Raw genomic sequence first — 17,406 nt, forward strand, 5'->3', positions numbered from 1 at the left:
ACTTTCATCTTTTTTGTAGGGATTTGTTATCGCTAAGCGCGCGATAATAGAGGATTATTGGTCATGCTCCAATTATTTTCCAGGCGCATTATTTCCAGAGTTTAAATATAATCTGCAATGGTAGGACGTGATGCTTGGATGATGCTCTTTGCCTGTTTTTCCCTCTTTCTGTGTCATAAAGCGCTGAAAGTTGTCGATATCTACGGAACCGTTCGAAATCAATAAAAAAAAAAAAATCAATACAGAACGGAAAAAGAACAGGCATGGAGCACATGAAGAAATAATCCCTTCAAGGAAATAAAATATACCGGCCATCATTAAGGTTATTTTCGAATTGGTATGTCCGATAATCCCACAAAACCGTCCTCTTCAGAGTCGTGGCTTCATCCTTCAACAAGGTTCTCCGATTGAAAATTCGAAATCTTCCGATCTCGGCGAGAGGCCTATGACTTGGGTCCATAGAAGCCAGTCGGAATCACTATGGGCGCATAATCCGCCGACAATGGGCGGCGTCTAAACGGAGATTTATCTATTGACAACGGGAACCCTATGCTCAGATCAACGTCGTTTGGTTAAATCGACCGTATAAGATGTCTAAGCCTTAATTCTGATTTATCGACAATCTGGCAGCAGACTGCGGCAAAAGTCTTCATCATTGGCGTAAAGCGGTCGCGGTTGCATCGATTCTTTATTATATTACATTTGGAATATAATCTCTCGTAACGACTCGTTCGGCGAGCTTTGATGGTCGAGTCTCCGTTTAAAAGCGATTTAATTAGAGCGATTGACGAAATTTATTATTCACGTATACATATAAGTTGTTTATTGTATCGCTTTATGGACATTTGTTAAGAATAAAGTATTGTATTATAATTCATTTGCGTCAAAGTTTTTTATTTTTTATGAGATATCCAAGAGATAAATGTATTTAATATATTATAATAATAATATACTGTTTTTTAATATATTATTGATATATTATAATATTGAAATATACAAGTATCCCTCTTTTTTATATATAGATGTAATAAGTTTTTTTTAAAGAGTAGAATATATCTTAGACTACATTTTTTGTTATAAGAATATTTTTTTATCTTTTCTCTTCTCTGTGCAAAGTTTGTCATTGCATTATATCAATTTATCACATGGGTATAGTTACTCTCAAAGTTTCTTGGGATGCCTAGATATACATACGGGTCGTGAACTTGTAAAGCATTCCGCAGAACGGAAGACAGATGTGGAGTTTGCGGTAGCCATCGAATTTTGGAAACGTGCCCGTGCATACATGTACCAATGAACGCGGGGCGAATACAATATTCTACAAATTCGAGAATGTCGAGCGTCAATGCGTGGTCACGTGCCACGCGACTGGATCTACCTGTATGTGATAATTAATTCAAAAAGCCGCTCCAAAACTTACCGCAACCGCGAATACTAGAATAATACAAACACGTAACCCAACACCGACCCAAGGCGCATCCGCGTCCGAAAACCGCCCAGCGGGGATGCTATTATGTCGGAAATGGAGAAGGAGGTCGTGAAACGTGAAAAAATGCGGCGACTCCTTTCACGAGTAATTCATTGCTCGACCCACGCGCCTTCTTGTCGGATAAAACCATTAATTTTTGCGTTAAAATGGATCTCCCATCCCTTTACCGCATGTTACCGTAAAAATGTCTCGCACTGTTTCGCTTTAAACTTATATAAACATTTGATGCACGCATAAGTATAAATTGGATAAAGATAATAAAAAGCTACGCTTATGTATTATGATCGAATTCAGCTTTTACTATTTTTGTCAAATAATTAGACGTGATAGGAAAATAATAAAAATATTTTAGCAAAAAATATGTAAATGAAAAATTGTATTGTATTTTTATATATATTTCTTACATTAATTTACGATCTTAATATTTATTTCTTATTTTTGTTCAATTAATAAAATATAAATTTCGCGTGTATAAGTAAGTAAGAAACTACCATTTCGTAAATGAGAAATGTTGGAATTACGAAAGACAGGTACAACAGGCGACTTGAATTATTTCGAGCGACAAGAGCTTCGATTGCATCTGGCATGGGCACACATGTAATATACTATCGGAAATAGTGCTATACACTTTCGAACAGCGATAAAATAAAATGCAATAAAAATGTAATTTCCGTAGCCTCTCTACTTGATCTGAAAATAGATAGCCGCAATTTTTCACCGCGAGGGTGGCCAACGGGACAATATCTGATGGAAAGTCGAAGGTGTGTGCAAGATCCGACAACGTGAAAAAATGCAACCAACCCTTTCCCAAATAATTCTTTGTTTGACCTGCGCACTTTCACGTCCGGGAAAGCCATTAATTCCGCTGTCAGAATGGATCGAGCAGAACCAGGTAGAAAATCGTTACGCCCAGACATATCGACACCCTTCCTGAATTCCGATAGAAGCTGCACAACGTCTAATGGAAGTTTCGCGGGTTTCGATAGAAAGTGCACCCTTATATATATATATATATATATATATATATATATATATATATACACATATATATGTGTGTGCATTTGTGAACGCGCGCGTGTATGTGTGATTGTGTTTGCGTTCAATGCAGGCAATAATGAAAAAGAACGTACTCGGAATGTGAGAAGTCGCGTATGAATGCGTCGTATCCATTTTCTCGTGCATTACAATACAGCAATAATGTTCATGTATGAGTTTGCATGAAAATGATTATTTCTTTTGAGAACGAAAAATGTTGAACACGGCAAATTTAATAAAAATTATATTCTTCTAAAAATATAAATTAATTGGAACACGTAAAACGTTTGCTTGCCAATTTAATAAACAATTTCTATGCAAACTACTAAACTTAGTTTTCGCAAGACACAAAAAGCCAGTAATTAAAATAGTAATTTATAAATTGTCGGTCTCTAATTTGAACTTATTATGTATGCAACACAGGATTCGGCATTATACTTTTCACAGATACTGTACCGCAGCAAAGTACACCGCTGGTGTACTAATTACAATATATCTCGATCGAGACACATTGTAATCGTCTGTAATTGTTGTTGGAGTGATGATTAATTGTTTTGCTGATGTGTATAGTAGTAAGAGTGCGTTATGCACGACAGAATGGTGTGTCATTATAAATAATCATACAAATCATTTCGTCGACACCTCGTTTATCATTGAGTTAATTATCGACGGTCGGATTAATTATAATGTTGACGGACTCGGACAGCTAGACATGGCTTCACTAACATATCTTTATTGCCGCGATGTATTTTGGAAAACTATCTCTGTCGTCAGTTAATTAATTTAAATAATTCTATCCGAATTGTGGCGCAAAACAAAAACAGTGCAAAACATTAGAAGCATTTTTCAAAAATTTCAAGGTCTTGAAATGTCTCAATAGTTTGAAGGTTTTGAATAGTTCTTAAAGTTTTGAAAATCCTTCAGAGTTCCCAAGTTTGGAGAGTCTCGATGAACTTGAAAGGTAGTTAACGTCTTGAAAAGAATGAACGGCCAACATTCTTTGAGAAGCCACTATTTGTTTGAACGCGCTGCACAAACTCACAAAATTAATATTTGCGAGAATATAATTGTTCTTAATAGCAACGTTAAACTTCCAATATTAGAATATAAAATTAATCAGTATCTTTTCTTCAAATATAATATATCAATTATTATTAATGTCATTTCCGTCGGGTTAAAGTAGTATCGTTCGAAATAAATCAAACAGCGCATCTCTAGAGTTCGTGGAATAAAAAAATTGCACCGAGTGTGAAATCTTTTGTCCACATAAATATTCATCCGGAATCTCGGTATACGTATAGGGTGTTTTTAACACCGCTCAAAAGTTTGGTCCGCTCATACCGGCGAACTTGGCGGAACGTTATTTCCGCCTTTTATATTTCGCGGATCTAAGGATGCACGGGTCCAATGCATGTGTGTCGACCAACTGCGCTTTTTTCGCGTATGAGTCTAAATTAAGGTACGTGAGGGATTCGCCCGAAGGTGCCGTAAAATATTCGCGTTTAACTCCCTTCGCGTCGCGTCGCATCGTCTACCCCCGTATTGCGGCAGCAAAACGCCGCAGCCCCTACCCCATCCCTGCTACATGCTCTCACCATATACCATGGCGTACCTATTATGCGCGATGTCGGTGAGGTAACCCAAATAACTGTGTGATGGAAACCGCCAACTGCGTTTTCCGTACCGTAGACGATGCTTCGTCGCTCAGCTTCAAAATTGCCGAGCGCTTATAAACGATTTTGTGAACAATCTCTATCTCTCTACCTTGCTTTCTGCCTCCCTCTCTTTCTTTCTCTCTCTCTCATGTGTTGGAAAGGTCCTAAAGCCGCAACGCGCGAACGTCAAAACGAAAATATTTGTGTAACCCTCGACGCGACGTGATCTCATCATCGTAACTTTCGTAGCGATGTTATAAAGTACAGAGTTACGTATCAGACGATTCTACCGCATTTCCGCAACCGTCTCGAGAATGTTATTCCACATTTGTCGAAAGTTTCGAAATCGAGAAGTTTTAGTCGAATTTGTTAAATTTTTTGATAAAATTTTGATCAAGATACGAAATTTGGTTAGTAATAAATGTAGGTATATGTGATGCGTTAATAAGATTTTTATACGTGTAGATTAGACGATTTACGCGATTAATTGCATCAATTTTGAAAAACTTTTAATTTCTGTAAGAATATATACGTGTATATAATATTAATGATAAATAATTTACATTAAAAAATTATGTCGTAGAATTTTTGTTGTTTTTCAAAAATTACAAAAAGCACATTGATTGTTTTGGATTTAATTTAATTACAAAATATAGTGTTATCATACCGCACTGCAGTACTATCGAAATACTCTGTATATCACTTTCTCACATTTCCCATTTCGCGTAACGCGTAAAGCGAACATAGTAGTTTCACGCCGCGCGAGCAACTATGCGGATCACTGCATTGCACTCGAGGAATTTGAAGGGAACCTGCTACATATCTTACCCGATTTCACACGTCGCGAAACATGGGATTGCACGTAAAAAAATTCTAATTAAAATCATTGATCGTCACGAGGGTCACTGACCTTAACATTCGCCAGCGATACGCGGTCGGACTAAAAAAATATACGCTTGGAATTTCTTAATTAAGTCGAAATGCGTACCTTCATTTCATGAATTTTCACCGTTTTCTTACATTTGAAGTTTCACAAAATGAAATGGTGTAGGACCATAATTTTATAATTTTATTTGGATTCAGAAAGGTCAGAAAGATAGAAATTCCTGATTTTGCAGAGTTATTTAAAAATATTTAATTAATTAATTGCACATTTTCGGTATCTGTGTAATATGTTGTAATATAATATGTTAATATGAGCTTTTTCGCAACCACGGTTATATTATAAGAATGATTGATTTTTCAAATATTTTATTATTAAATTAGGATCCGATATAGAAATTTTTTCGAAATCGCGTGAAAAATCGTTTTTCGATATTCAGTCGATATGTTACAAGCTTATATTCATATTTTTCAAAGCTATAATTTTAATAACATATATGCAACTATTATGATGTAATATAATTTCACGATATCTTCGATATCCCGCATCGTTAGGCTTTCGAATGAATCAGAAAATAATGGAAATGCGAGAGATATTCGTTGATAACATAATCAGTAGCGTTACTTCAAAATCGTAATTAACACATACACAATTGAGAGGTATTCGACAGTATTTTCCGTGATCGTGTAAACAATGAAGAGCCGCTAACAGAGAAATATGTACTCAGCGAGAGAGCGAGCATGAAGATAGCCGGTAAAATCTGGTTCACAAGCGGTTGGAAAACGTAAATATCGGGAACGGAGGATCAACAAAATGGCTGCCGCACGTGTCGATTCTAATATTTACTGCATCGTAGTGCGGTACAGTAGCTACAAGTCGGTGGTAACTGAATGTAGGACGCTGCTTTACGAACGTCAGTTCGTTGAATGTTAGTTGGCGGAACGTATCGGAGCCTTGCCCAAACACTCGGCCCGCGCTGGCAGATGTTTAGCTTACCGTGTACTCTGTTTACGTAGCTTAATCGAAAAATCATAAGTGCAGGCGATATCGCGTAGACGTACGACTATTATACAACGGCGTGCTCCGTTCGTGGAAGGAGGAGAAGGCTGCCGGAAGCAAAGTGCGGAGTCGACCCCTATATATTTGTGAATTTCTCGGTCGATGCGAGAAAGAATATATTATGTTAACCGTTCGGCACGTTATTTCATTAAATAATAGGCAAATGATGAAAATTATGGACGATATAAACACGGCGATAAAACAAAGTTTGGATTTACCGCTAATGATTAAATAATAAGTTTTATATCATTTTATCAATTCTCTTTAAACTTAATTTTTTAAAAATTAATTAATATAAAAATAGAAAATAATTATAGCAGCATATAAAACAAATTGAAAAATATATCTCGCATAAAAAAATTACATTTTATTTTCTTCATTTCCTAATTTAATATTAGGATATATATTTCATAGGATATATTTCCTTATAATTCCAAAATGATATACACCCGACATCCATTGATATCCATTCAGAAATTTCACATTTGATGTGATCATTATGTGACCATAATAATGTAACATGAAACATTATTATAGAAAATTCTATTAACGCATAATATAATTATGCACTTGACACGATATCAAGATAATAATTTAATTCACCGCATACAATATTAAATATATTTGTGCGCGATATCAATATATATATATATATATATATATATATATATATATTCTGCCAAGATCTTCTGCAGACCTGTTAGATCATGTACATCGTAGCTTAGAACCGTCCCCAAAGATTTCATTCGAACTACTGATAGCGAGGTACAGTTTGGTAGTGACACCAATCAATGTATACTCATGTATAACACGGGAGCGTTTAGCCATCTGCAGGCTACGGATTTAGATAGGGTTAGCTATGAAGAGGGAAATCTAGTTGCTTTGGGTCCCTAATTATCCCAAGATCGACTCACTGCGGGTGAACAGGTATAAACAGCGATTCTCAGTTGGACAGTGATCAAAGTGGCTCATCTATATCGCCCATCTCCTGTAGTATGATTTTGTGTCGACGTTTATTATAGCTTCATTGATTAGCTCGAATTGAGGAACATAAATTGCTATCGTAGAGAATGTGTGTGTGTGTGTGTGTTTGAAAATATACTATTCAGAAATCCAAGTAAAAAGTTTGAGATTTTAATTACTACGATAAATATTTAAATGTAAAAAATAAAACTTTTAAATAAAACATTTAATTAATAAAAATTATTGAACGTTTAAAGTTTTAGTGAAAAAAACTTCAAAATAAATGCCATTACTTTTGCATAATAATATTTCTGTTTACCGCCTGTCTCTCCTTTCAATCTTTTCACTCGCCATATTTGTAGCCTTATTTTATACATGCTTGCTATCAATCACGTCACTTTCATGCAAGCATATTGAATGCAATCATTAATCTCATTTTGAGCGTTCACTCTGGCATAGATCGTAAGTATCGATATCATGCATTCTCGATAGTGATTTAAATGTGATAATGTAAGCTAGAGCAATGCTACATAATTTCCTTTTGATATAATTTACATATCTTACGCATTCTTACTTTTTTTAAATTAAATTATAACATAAATTCTATATTAGTGTTTAGACGTCGATGTTATATAGATACATATGTTACAGAGGATCGTCGATGTTTTCCGCGAAAAATATAAAACGCGACATATATGCGTCAAATATATATTTCGAGCTAATTATATCGGTATCGATTCGACAGTTTCAACAGATTTCAAAATACGCACGTGCATGGCAGCATACGCATACATTCGCATGAATACGTCGTCCGACTACGAATAAAAAAACCACGTTAATATTTAACAATCAATATCGTACGCACAGCTTAACGCGATGTGTCATACACAGTCGCGATGCTCGATTTGACGTAAATTTAATTTACAGGCAGGACACGCGCGCACATATTCTTTGAGATACGAGCGGTTCGTGCTTATAGGATATAATGAATTTCGTGCCAACATTAGACGCCCATAATCCCACATAAAAAGACATCGTTCGCGTTGTTTCGGGAGTCATTTCGTGTTTCGAGTCAATGATATTTTCATGTGTATAGTCCTTCGTGCAACCGCATTCACGATGAATTACCGCGCGTCAATGTAGTATTTCGACGATTTAATTATTCCTGGTATCTCACTCGTTTGTCTACAGCATATTAATCATATGCTAATCAAAGACCGTTAATGTATCTCTACATTGAATATCACGCATGGATTTATCGAAATGTGATTTCGAGATTGTTCGCTTTAAATAAAAAAAAATTAAAAATATGATTAAGCACGACGTATATTTTTTTAATAACTCGATTAGTCAACGTAGACTAATTTTAAATCTATCTACGTATAAGCAAACACACAAACAGACAATACATCAAAATTCATATTGCGCTCATTAAATATTTACCCAGGTTTTATTATTACCTTATTTAATATTGATTTAATAATGATCATGACATTGTAATATATCTCAATGAAAATGAACAATATGAAGAAAAAAAGTAAATAGCGTTTCTCGCAAATTGTGCAATATTGCATCGGTAAATAAAGATCCGATAAAGAGTTAATACATCATTTCAATAAATGTCGGTGCTTTTGTTTGAATTGCGCAGATTGCGTAAAGCACAGAAATAAAGCGTGTCTATTCTATGACTCTTGACAATATCGCTTACCCCGAAAATCGGGATATTTCGCGTCAAATCAATATATACCGACACATTATTGCGCGCAATGTGCGGATATGCGCGGTCCTGTGTGATATTCGAGACAGTATTATTGGTAAAAAGCGAGAGCACTCTGCAATATTCTCCGAGAGAATTCTCCGAGAGAACGTAAAGGCATTCTTTATATCTCCTTCTATTGCCGGCTGTAATGTATATTATGGCGCTGTCTCCCTGTTTTTATATTGCATAACAGTCTGTCTACCAACTGGCAACAAGAGCGCGCAGTTGTCGAACGATCGTTACCTCGATGTAGCTCGATTCGACAAAAGTATGCAAATGCATCTTGACATTCAAAATAATTCCGCGGTTGAATTTTTGGCTCAATTGAATAAGCGTGCGAATATATACGAGCGAAAGGAAGTAATCGAGCAGCGACTAGCAGCTGACGTTCATTATGCAACGGTTTCTCTGCAAAAAAGATGATGTGGATTGTTTCCCGAAGGAATGGACTGCGAATAACGAAGCGAACGCTACGACCCGCACAGGCAAGCTGATTTTTATCACCGTATCGATTATTTGATCGACGATATTTCGAGGCAGTCTCTCGAGAGCATACACGAAGCTAGATTTCCGGTTGATTTATAAATAAACTGAAAATATCTACCGCGTCGTGATGCTACGATTCGTGATATATAAAATCCCCAAAAACGAGAATGTTGAAAAAAAACGTCGATTATAACTGTGACTCTTACGCCTTATTATATCATAAATACACTTTCGAATCATAACCGAAAATTTTGCAATTTGCACATTGATTCCACTTATTTCGTATATTCCAAATTAATCTTCGAGAAATTGAACAAAAAATTTACTTCCTCTACTTGAAATGTTTAAGCGAGACGTTAATTCGACATGGTTAAAATTGTTAATGATTTCTCGAGAAACAAAATAATTATATAGTTAAGCAAGTCAGATCTTAACTTGGATGTTGCAATTATAACATCGACGCTCCAACTGTGTAATGTTGTAATTGCAATGAGATGACGTTTACTGAGATATAGAACTATAAGATAAGTTTAGATATTGCTTCTCTTGCACGAAGTAAATGTTGTCGCAATATTGTCAATTTTAGACAACGCTGTTTAAGTAAAATTATAGAATAGACTTCGTCTCTCATTAATGCATAAACTGTGTATTTTCTTTTATAAACACAGTCATGCCATGTATTATCGCAAAGTAAAATCAACATTGAATTACTTACAGTTTTTCCGCGATGAGCAAGCTCGCCAGGTCACCAGGTATCTGCGTCAGGACGCGATGAGAGCAGTCGACATCTTGTCCGGTGCACGTGCACGCCCAAGGGCATCTGATCCCGTTCAAATCGTCCATCGTACCCGTACCCATACTACTACCACCGAGGCCGAAACTACCGATTCCAGTGCCATGCGAGGCCCCGCCACCGAGCACGGATAATATTAGCAAAAGTCCCCAGGCGCAGACGACGGAGCCGCAGCTAACGCCGAGCAGACGTAGCGACCAGGCGGGCGTCATGGCGCGCGCCATCGCCAGGACCTTGCGATTGATGTCCTTCACGGCGCGATTCGGTCCGTCGAGGAGTCTGGCGATGCTGCCGACGCGGCTCTTGGGCAGTATATTGTCTGGATTGTGTTGAGCGAAGTAAGGCGGCTCACCACCGGCTGAATTGGCCCACGTTGATACCCGCGTAAACGTAACTGGGCCCGGCCGGCTCCAGGAAGGAGGATATCTCCTCTGTGGGAGGACAACCGAGGATGCGCACCGGACGAAGTATCGGGATCCTGCTCCAATCGAACGATGGCGTTCTCCGGATCGTGATACCTCAGATCCCGATGTTCCGGATGTCTCTCCGTCGATTTCCCTCTCGGACAGTTTCGTCGGCGATCATGAACACGACAGGGCCGACTTCGGTTTGCGTCTCTTCGGCAGGGTGGCTCCGCAGGATGGGTTCGTGTTACGTGACAGGATACTCTGTGCCGATGCGCCGCGCAGATTCTCCTAACCGGTTGCTCGTCGTCGTTGCCGTCGTGTTGCCGTCGTCTTCCAACGTCTTTCTCGAACGCTTCGCGCGCGCGTCGGAATTATTACCGGTCGATTGTAGCTCCAAGGCTGCGTCGTTGAGTTCCTCCGGATGACGTTTGTAGTGTACCAAGATCGGGACGTCGTTGTCGATCGTTGACACTATGGAGTTTTGCGGTAACTTGGTTTCCTCGCTTCTGAGCCTTTCATTGAGTTCTATGGATTCGTTGATCGATCTCAGCCCGGGGTCCACTGCGGCCAGATCGGAGTCCTGCGTCTCGGTCGTTCGGATATTCTCGCCTTCTCGCCGGCTAGGTCTCGTCGATGGTTGCTCGCAGGCTAAACCATCCAGCGGGCCCTTTCGGGGGCCGTTTTCGTGGCCCCCTTCCTCGCCGCTCGCTAGTTCTTCCAACGAATTGTTATCCACCACTAACAGCACCACCCGTTCCCGCGCATCCTGCGGTACAGCTCCCACTGACTTTATCTTGATGCTGGTTTTCGGCCAAGGATCTATCGTACCCGAGTGGGTACGTGGCTCGTGTCGCGAGACGGTTTTCTACCGATACTTCGCGGTGCGTAGACAATCATTTACTATTTTAAATAACGCCGGTGATATGAGGTATCGAATCGATCTCAGTTCGGTGCGCAACGAACGCGTGGATGATGAGCGCACATCAAAATTATGTGCAGGATGAAACGAGTGCGTTAGTGGATCGCGGTTTTTGCCAATGATTATTTTTCACATGGATATTATTAGTGTTGACGGTTCTCTCAAATGTATCGATGAAATCAAGAAGTTCATTCGGGAAGAGGCATCACCTGAAACAAATATAAAAATTTACATTAAGATTAAATATTTACGAAAAAAAAAAAAAAAAACAAATTTTGTAATATAATTAAAAATCTAAAAAGAGATGTATAAATCGTTCTCCTGCGTACCCATTAAATCAAGCGTTCAATACGACTATTATAGCAACTTGTCGCGTGTACGATAAAAATAGCTTACAATTAAAAAATAAATTCCTTAAAGTTTTTTAGATTTTATAGAGGCAAACAATTTGTTGTGTGTGAACGCGATATAATATTCAAATGAAATAAATATCTTGCATTCAGTGGCAATAAATAAACAAAAAGTAGCGAAAACTGTTCTTGATACAGGTACAAATGGGAAAAAAGTTCCGTGCCCTTTGTGGACGCACATGGCGCACCTTGTACGGATCGAGGAAAGCGGAGATTCAATGGCGTACGCAGTTATAAAGCGAGGAAACTCGCCGGTGCAATATCGGAAGTACGAGAAAAATATGCTAGCGAAGCACAATCAAGGGGCTCAGATGCATTCCATGCACGGCCGCCAGAATTTCGAGGCATATTGGAATTTTTCTCTGACATTTTCCGAGGTTCCTGCTTTCCTTCTTCCCAACTTTTTCCCTCCTCCCTCCCATCTATCTCCCCCATTCGTGCCTCCCGACCGCACGCGGTTTCTGCGAGAAGAAACGTGCCTTGAACACGCTTACGCGATGTCTCATGTACATACGTACATGTATCCACCGCATAAGAGCTTCCCTCGTGCGTTCCTACGATTCATCTTTACCTGCGGACACCTGAAAGTAGAATGTGGCCGGAATATTCCATTCAGAGAAAAATGCGATGCGATCTTACTATGGAGCTTTTAAAATTAGATCTGACATTTGCAGGAATGAAAGAAATTGCTCACTTGTAATAAACGTCTACTAAGCGATACGATAGAGAAACGTGCGCGCGACCGAAAATAGGTCACAAAATAAAAAATTAAGTCTGTAGGCTTTAAAATCGTATAAATTTAATATCTCCATACAAGTAATAATTCAAAATAAATGTTTTAAGAATACTATTATTAATTAATATGTAATATTATATAATAACACACATAATAATAATAACAAAATAATAAAACAGCTGAAATACATGAACAATGCGCTTACAATTAACTTATAGCATTGCATTTCTTTGATCCTATTAATGTTAACAGATTTATTAAAACAATTTTTTAGAAGTAACATTTTTTTAACATTTTTTTTATCCGCTTTATTTGAAAACAATATATACCACGAGTGGACTCGGCAACCGCGCGTATTTGACATTAAAAAAGCTGTCAAACGCAATGATGACGGTTTTTTAATATATTATTGCAAACGTATATTGCAATTTTCTTCGTCCTTCACAAAAGCAATAATATTAAACTCGTATCAAACGAATAAAATTACTCACACACTAATAACTTCTTCAATATTCAAGCTGTGAAATTACACGATCAAATTACGCCGCTTTAATAACAGATCGATCTTCATCGATACGAAATAACACACAGTGCATATATAGGTATTGAGATAACCAATCATCACTGAAAAAGAAGCAACAATAAACTCCGATATTTTTGAATAATCACTTTATATGTTTCTTTTTTTTTCAAGAGTAAATTATTGGCGACGCAATGCTGTTTCTGAGAAGATATGTAATTTCCTTTCGTTAATTTTCAAATTATTTAGTAATAGAAATGCGGAAAAAGACACATGTCTGCGATTCTCATTAAAGTGACATCTTGACGCAGGAAATTTATTTCGACATAAATCTTTCTGCTTACTATTATATTGACGCTCTCCAAAAGAGGAAAAGAAGAAGTCTGCCTGTTGGGCTTCGTCGTACATTAAAATTCGCGGAAAATCTAATATTCGCTTCGAGAACGCGGACAGGGATCGATAATTCGATTAGCAGTAGTCGCTACCGTCTAGTGGATGCTTCCACCTTCCCGCTCTCTTCACCCTCCCACCTTTTCACCCCCGTTTCAACTCCCACTTCTCTCCATCATCCAACATCGAGTACGGTTAAAGTAGCTGGCCCCGATAGGGTGTGTACACTACGCACGTATAATATTCTCGAGCACTTTCCTACAGATGATATCGCCCCGGAAGCCTCTGATGTCGAAGTTAAGGTGGCAGGGGTGGCGCCAACTCGGTTTGAATGCGACACAAGCGGCGCGGCCGCTCTTGATGGATAGACAGACGGAAGAGGAGAGAATTCCTTGTCCCTTATTCCGGCGCGTCCTCGTCGACCATGTCCTCGTCGCGGCTACGCCGCATTAATTAACGTTGTTAGCGCATATTAATTAAAGCAAAGTAGCGCGCCGATAAATGGGTGCCGGCAGGTTGAAATCTTTTTCTTGCATCCATCCATCGTCGTACATATACGGTAGCCCTCTCAGAGATTCGTAAAAGGTCGAAGGTACGAGTGAGACGGCGAAAAATCAATTTCTGCATGCCCTACACTTTATGGAAACTTAATTTATTCGCGATATACGACGGTCGATAACTAACGACATTATGTTCATGAACATGCAGCTGCGACGAGTATTACAAAAGGGACTAACTAACTCTGTTTTACTTTCTACAGAGCAAACGTATGATTAAATCCACCGACGGATTCGAATGTCCAACATGCTTAGACTTCGAATGTTGTACTTGCAAATTGAGCGCTTGTGGACTCGCGTAATGTGATTTAAAACATGATTAGTCATATGGGACGCAAGTGTAGCTTTCGAACGATCGTCTGTTTGCGAAACGCATTAAAGCTTCTAAAAATCGAAGACATACGTTAGCCGAACGCGTAAGTACGTCCCTTCCTCCCCCTCCCTCCCCCCCCCGGGTGCAAAGAGAGGGGGATCAATATTGACAAAAGTTCGGGGTTGTCGCAACCCTTCGGAGCGTCTGCTCTTGGGATACGTCGCGGTGTAAAACGAGAAAATAAAGTACGAAGCATATGTTACATCTTCCAAAGAAATTCAATGGACAAACATAATAATCCTATGGATAGTATATACAATATTATCTTTTCAAACAATTTTTATGTCTCTCTTAAGTGAGTTAAATTTATTTTCAAATTTATGTATAATATATATTTTTAATGCCTGAAATAATCATGTGATGTTGAATATTATCTCTTTTATTATTCTTCATGATAACAACTAATATAAATAAATATAAAATTTATTTCACGTAATTTATATACATATAGGCTACGTATTAAATCTGCAAATAGAATTTAATAACTACAGTATATAAATCTATGCGCACGCGCGCGAATATGAATTGGTAATGTAATGTAAATTAATAAAAAAATGTAATCTTAATTAAAAAATTCAACAATTTCCATTTAATGACATATTATTTTTCTTCGCAAATGTTTTGCCCCGTTACCAAATTTTAATTATTAAATTATAAAACGCACGGTATAAAAATTACTCTTCGTTATGAATTACACGTATTATAGGCATCGAAGAATTAAAAAGGGCTTTTGAATTTTGAAGTCTTTACACAGAAAGGTTCTTTTCGTTCAAAGTGATGGTGCACTTTATTTATCATTCGTAACAGATCTGTTCTTATTCCCAGAACTTGTGAAGTCTATAGACAAAATTGCATCCAATTTCCATTGAAATCGAAATATCGTGCGATATGATTATATCGAAGATCCGCGTTTGTTCGACAAGTATTTTCCGAGGGAAAAAATGCACACATTTTTTAAGACGACGCGCCCGCATTGTCTGTGATACTTTGTATCGTCGGCTTTACGAGATGTCGCATAGAAGTAGGAACGATATTACTTCGTCGCTTAGACATGACGAATGTATGATACGTACATGTCCATGGAAGAGTGGTAGCAAATCCCTTTGAGAAGAAAAAGGGGGCGAGCAAACCAGGAACGATTCAGGAACAGCCAATAGAACTGACTCCGGAATATTACGTTTCTATTGAAATATATTTGTAAGCCACTTCGGAAGACAATTTTGTCTGAAGGATATGGATGTAGACAGGTGGATAGAGATATTCCTGGAGGGCGCGGATCGTTATAGCGCGCGGAGGGAAAAGCAACTATGGTGCTATATAAAAGAAAGAGGGAGGAGAGCTCGTTTATCCTAGCTATACCTGTTCGCGGCTAGGATTACTTTCTTCATGGATATTGTACGTCGGTCTCTAATCAAAACTTCACATATCATGAGATTTCGTCTCGCGTAATTTTCACCTACATTTTATTATTACGTTTCAACTATATTTTATTATTAAAGTTTTACAGTCCCGATTTATTTTCCTGTTCTTCGGTATAGCGAAAAAGTGACGTACCTACGTTCTATTTTTTGATATTTATTTAAGAAAAAATAAATATTTGAAATCACTGTTTCAGATACACCGATATTTTCGAAAATCGATATTTCACGCAGGCCACTATGTCATCACACCCTAATTCTTGACACTTCCTAAGCAAATATTTGAAATCCTTCCATCTCTGTTTTATACTTTTCTTTATTTCCAACAAGTTCTAAAGACTCAGATCCTATCACTTTTGCCACTACTCAATAATGTAGCGCTGACATTATCGTGAATGGCGCGTACATACATCTTCACTTTCTTCAATATTTCCGCGTTCTATCTCTCACGAGTTTCTACAGTAGACGGATCCGTGCCCTACGAACCGAAGAAATTCGACGACTTTTCGTGAAAAACCTCCGGGGCGCATAGTTTGCTTTGGAACAAGAGATGTTTGGCTAACATGTGTGCCTAATGGCCCGTGCAAAATGGATTTTTAAGGTCTTTCTTTTAAAATGCGCGCACGACTATCTATCGCGAAAGAATGTCGCGGAACATCGCGCGATCGATCGAAAATCGATGTCCGATATTAAAAGCAGTGAGACATCGTGTGTCAACAACATCGAAAAATCATCAAACATCAACATCGATAGCGATAATGTTTCCGCGGTACTAATTTGGATCTAGAATTTAAAGTATTACTTGGAGGCGCACACTTGTGAAATTGTTCTCGGTATAAAACAGATTATGAAAAATGGATGCGATCAAAGAGTATAAAGTAATCGAGAACTTGAATTTTAAAAGAGTTTAGAAAAATACAGATGATCGTAGTTCTATCAAAGCGAAACATCTTCTGCAAAAACTGTTTCTTCCGCATGTATAACACATATGTTACATACCTACATCTTATTATACTTACTTGGATAACGCGCGCGTGCCATATATACTCGAGAAATGTAAACGCTCGAGGACAACGCGAGCGAGATAACGCTCGTACGCCCTCTTAAAGCTTTTACAGATCACAGTAAGAGAGTGAGAACGGAGGGACTCTCTCTCGGATATATTAGGTTTCCCAGTGCGGTTTTCAACCACCCACTCGATCGGTTGATCGGTCGACTTTACCCCGGGGAAATCACACTAGATACGAATTGGAAGCTAACCCTCCTTCTCGGCCTTCGGCCCACTCCTTCCTTTCACCTTCCGACGTGCTTAAGAAGAGGACCAAGAGTGTGGTGCAGTACACGGTCCTTGGCGACATGGAGACGGTGCTGTGTATTAATCGGGGGAAGGATCTTCTTTCATTCCTCGTGGCATCCACTCGTGTCCCCCCGGGACCGAAAGAGATGAGAAAGGATTACCGCAGAAGTAGTATTTCTCTCTGCTGTATCGACACTTCAGTGATTGGCGGAAATCAATATCGATTTTTTCCTTTCGAAAATTGCGCGAAACTTCGT

The 17,406-nt window shown here is 38.3% G+C and overlaps 1 protein-coding gene across 1 annotated transcript in view; it reads right to left on the reverse strand.

Annotated features, from left to right (window-relative positions):
• Positions 1–17,406, reverse strand: part of sli (slit guidance ligand) — a 375,739-nt gene that overhangs the window by 332,310 nt on the left and 26,023 nt on the right. The window contains 1 exon segment of the mRNA XM_085484938.1: positions 10,045–11,657. Within this exon segment, the coding sequence (XP_085341064.1) occupies positions 10,045–10,346 (302 nt within the window). The 5' untranslated portion in view covers positions 10,347–11,657.

This window comes from Nylanderia fulva, unplaced genomic scaffold (genome assembly GCF_048542155.1).
Source record: "Nylanderia fulva isolate GAGA-0341 unplaced genomic scaffold, ASM4854215v1 Scaffold33, whole genome shotgun sequence".
Taxonomy (NCBI): Eukaryota; Metazoa; Arthropoda; class Insecta; order Hymenoptera; family Formicidae; genus Nylanderia; species Nylanderia fulva.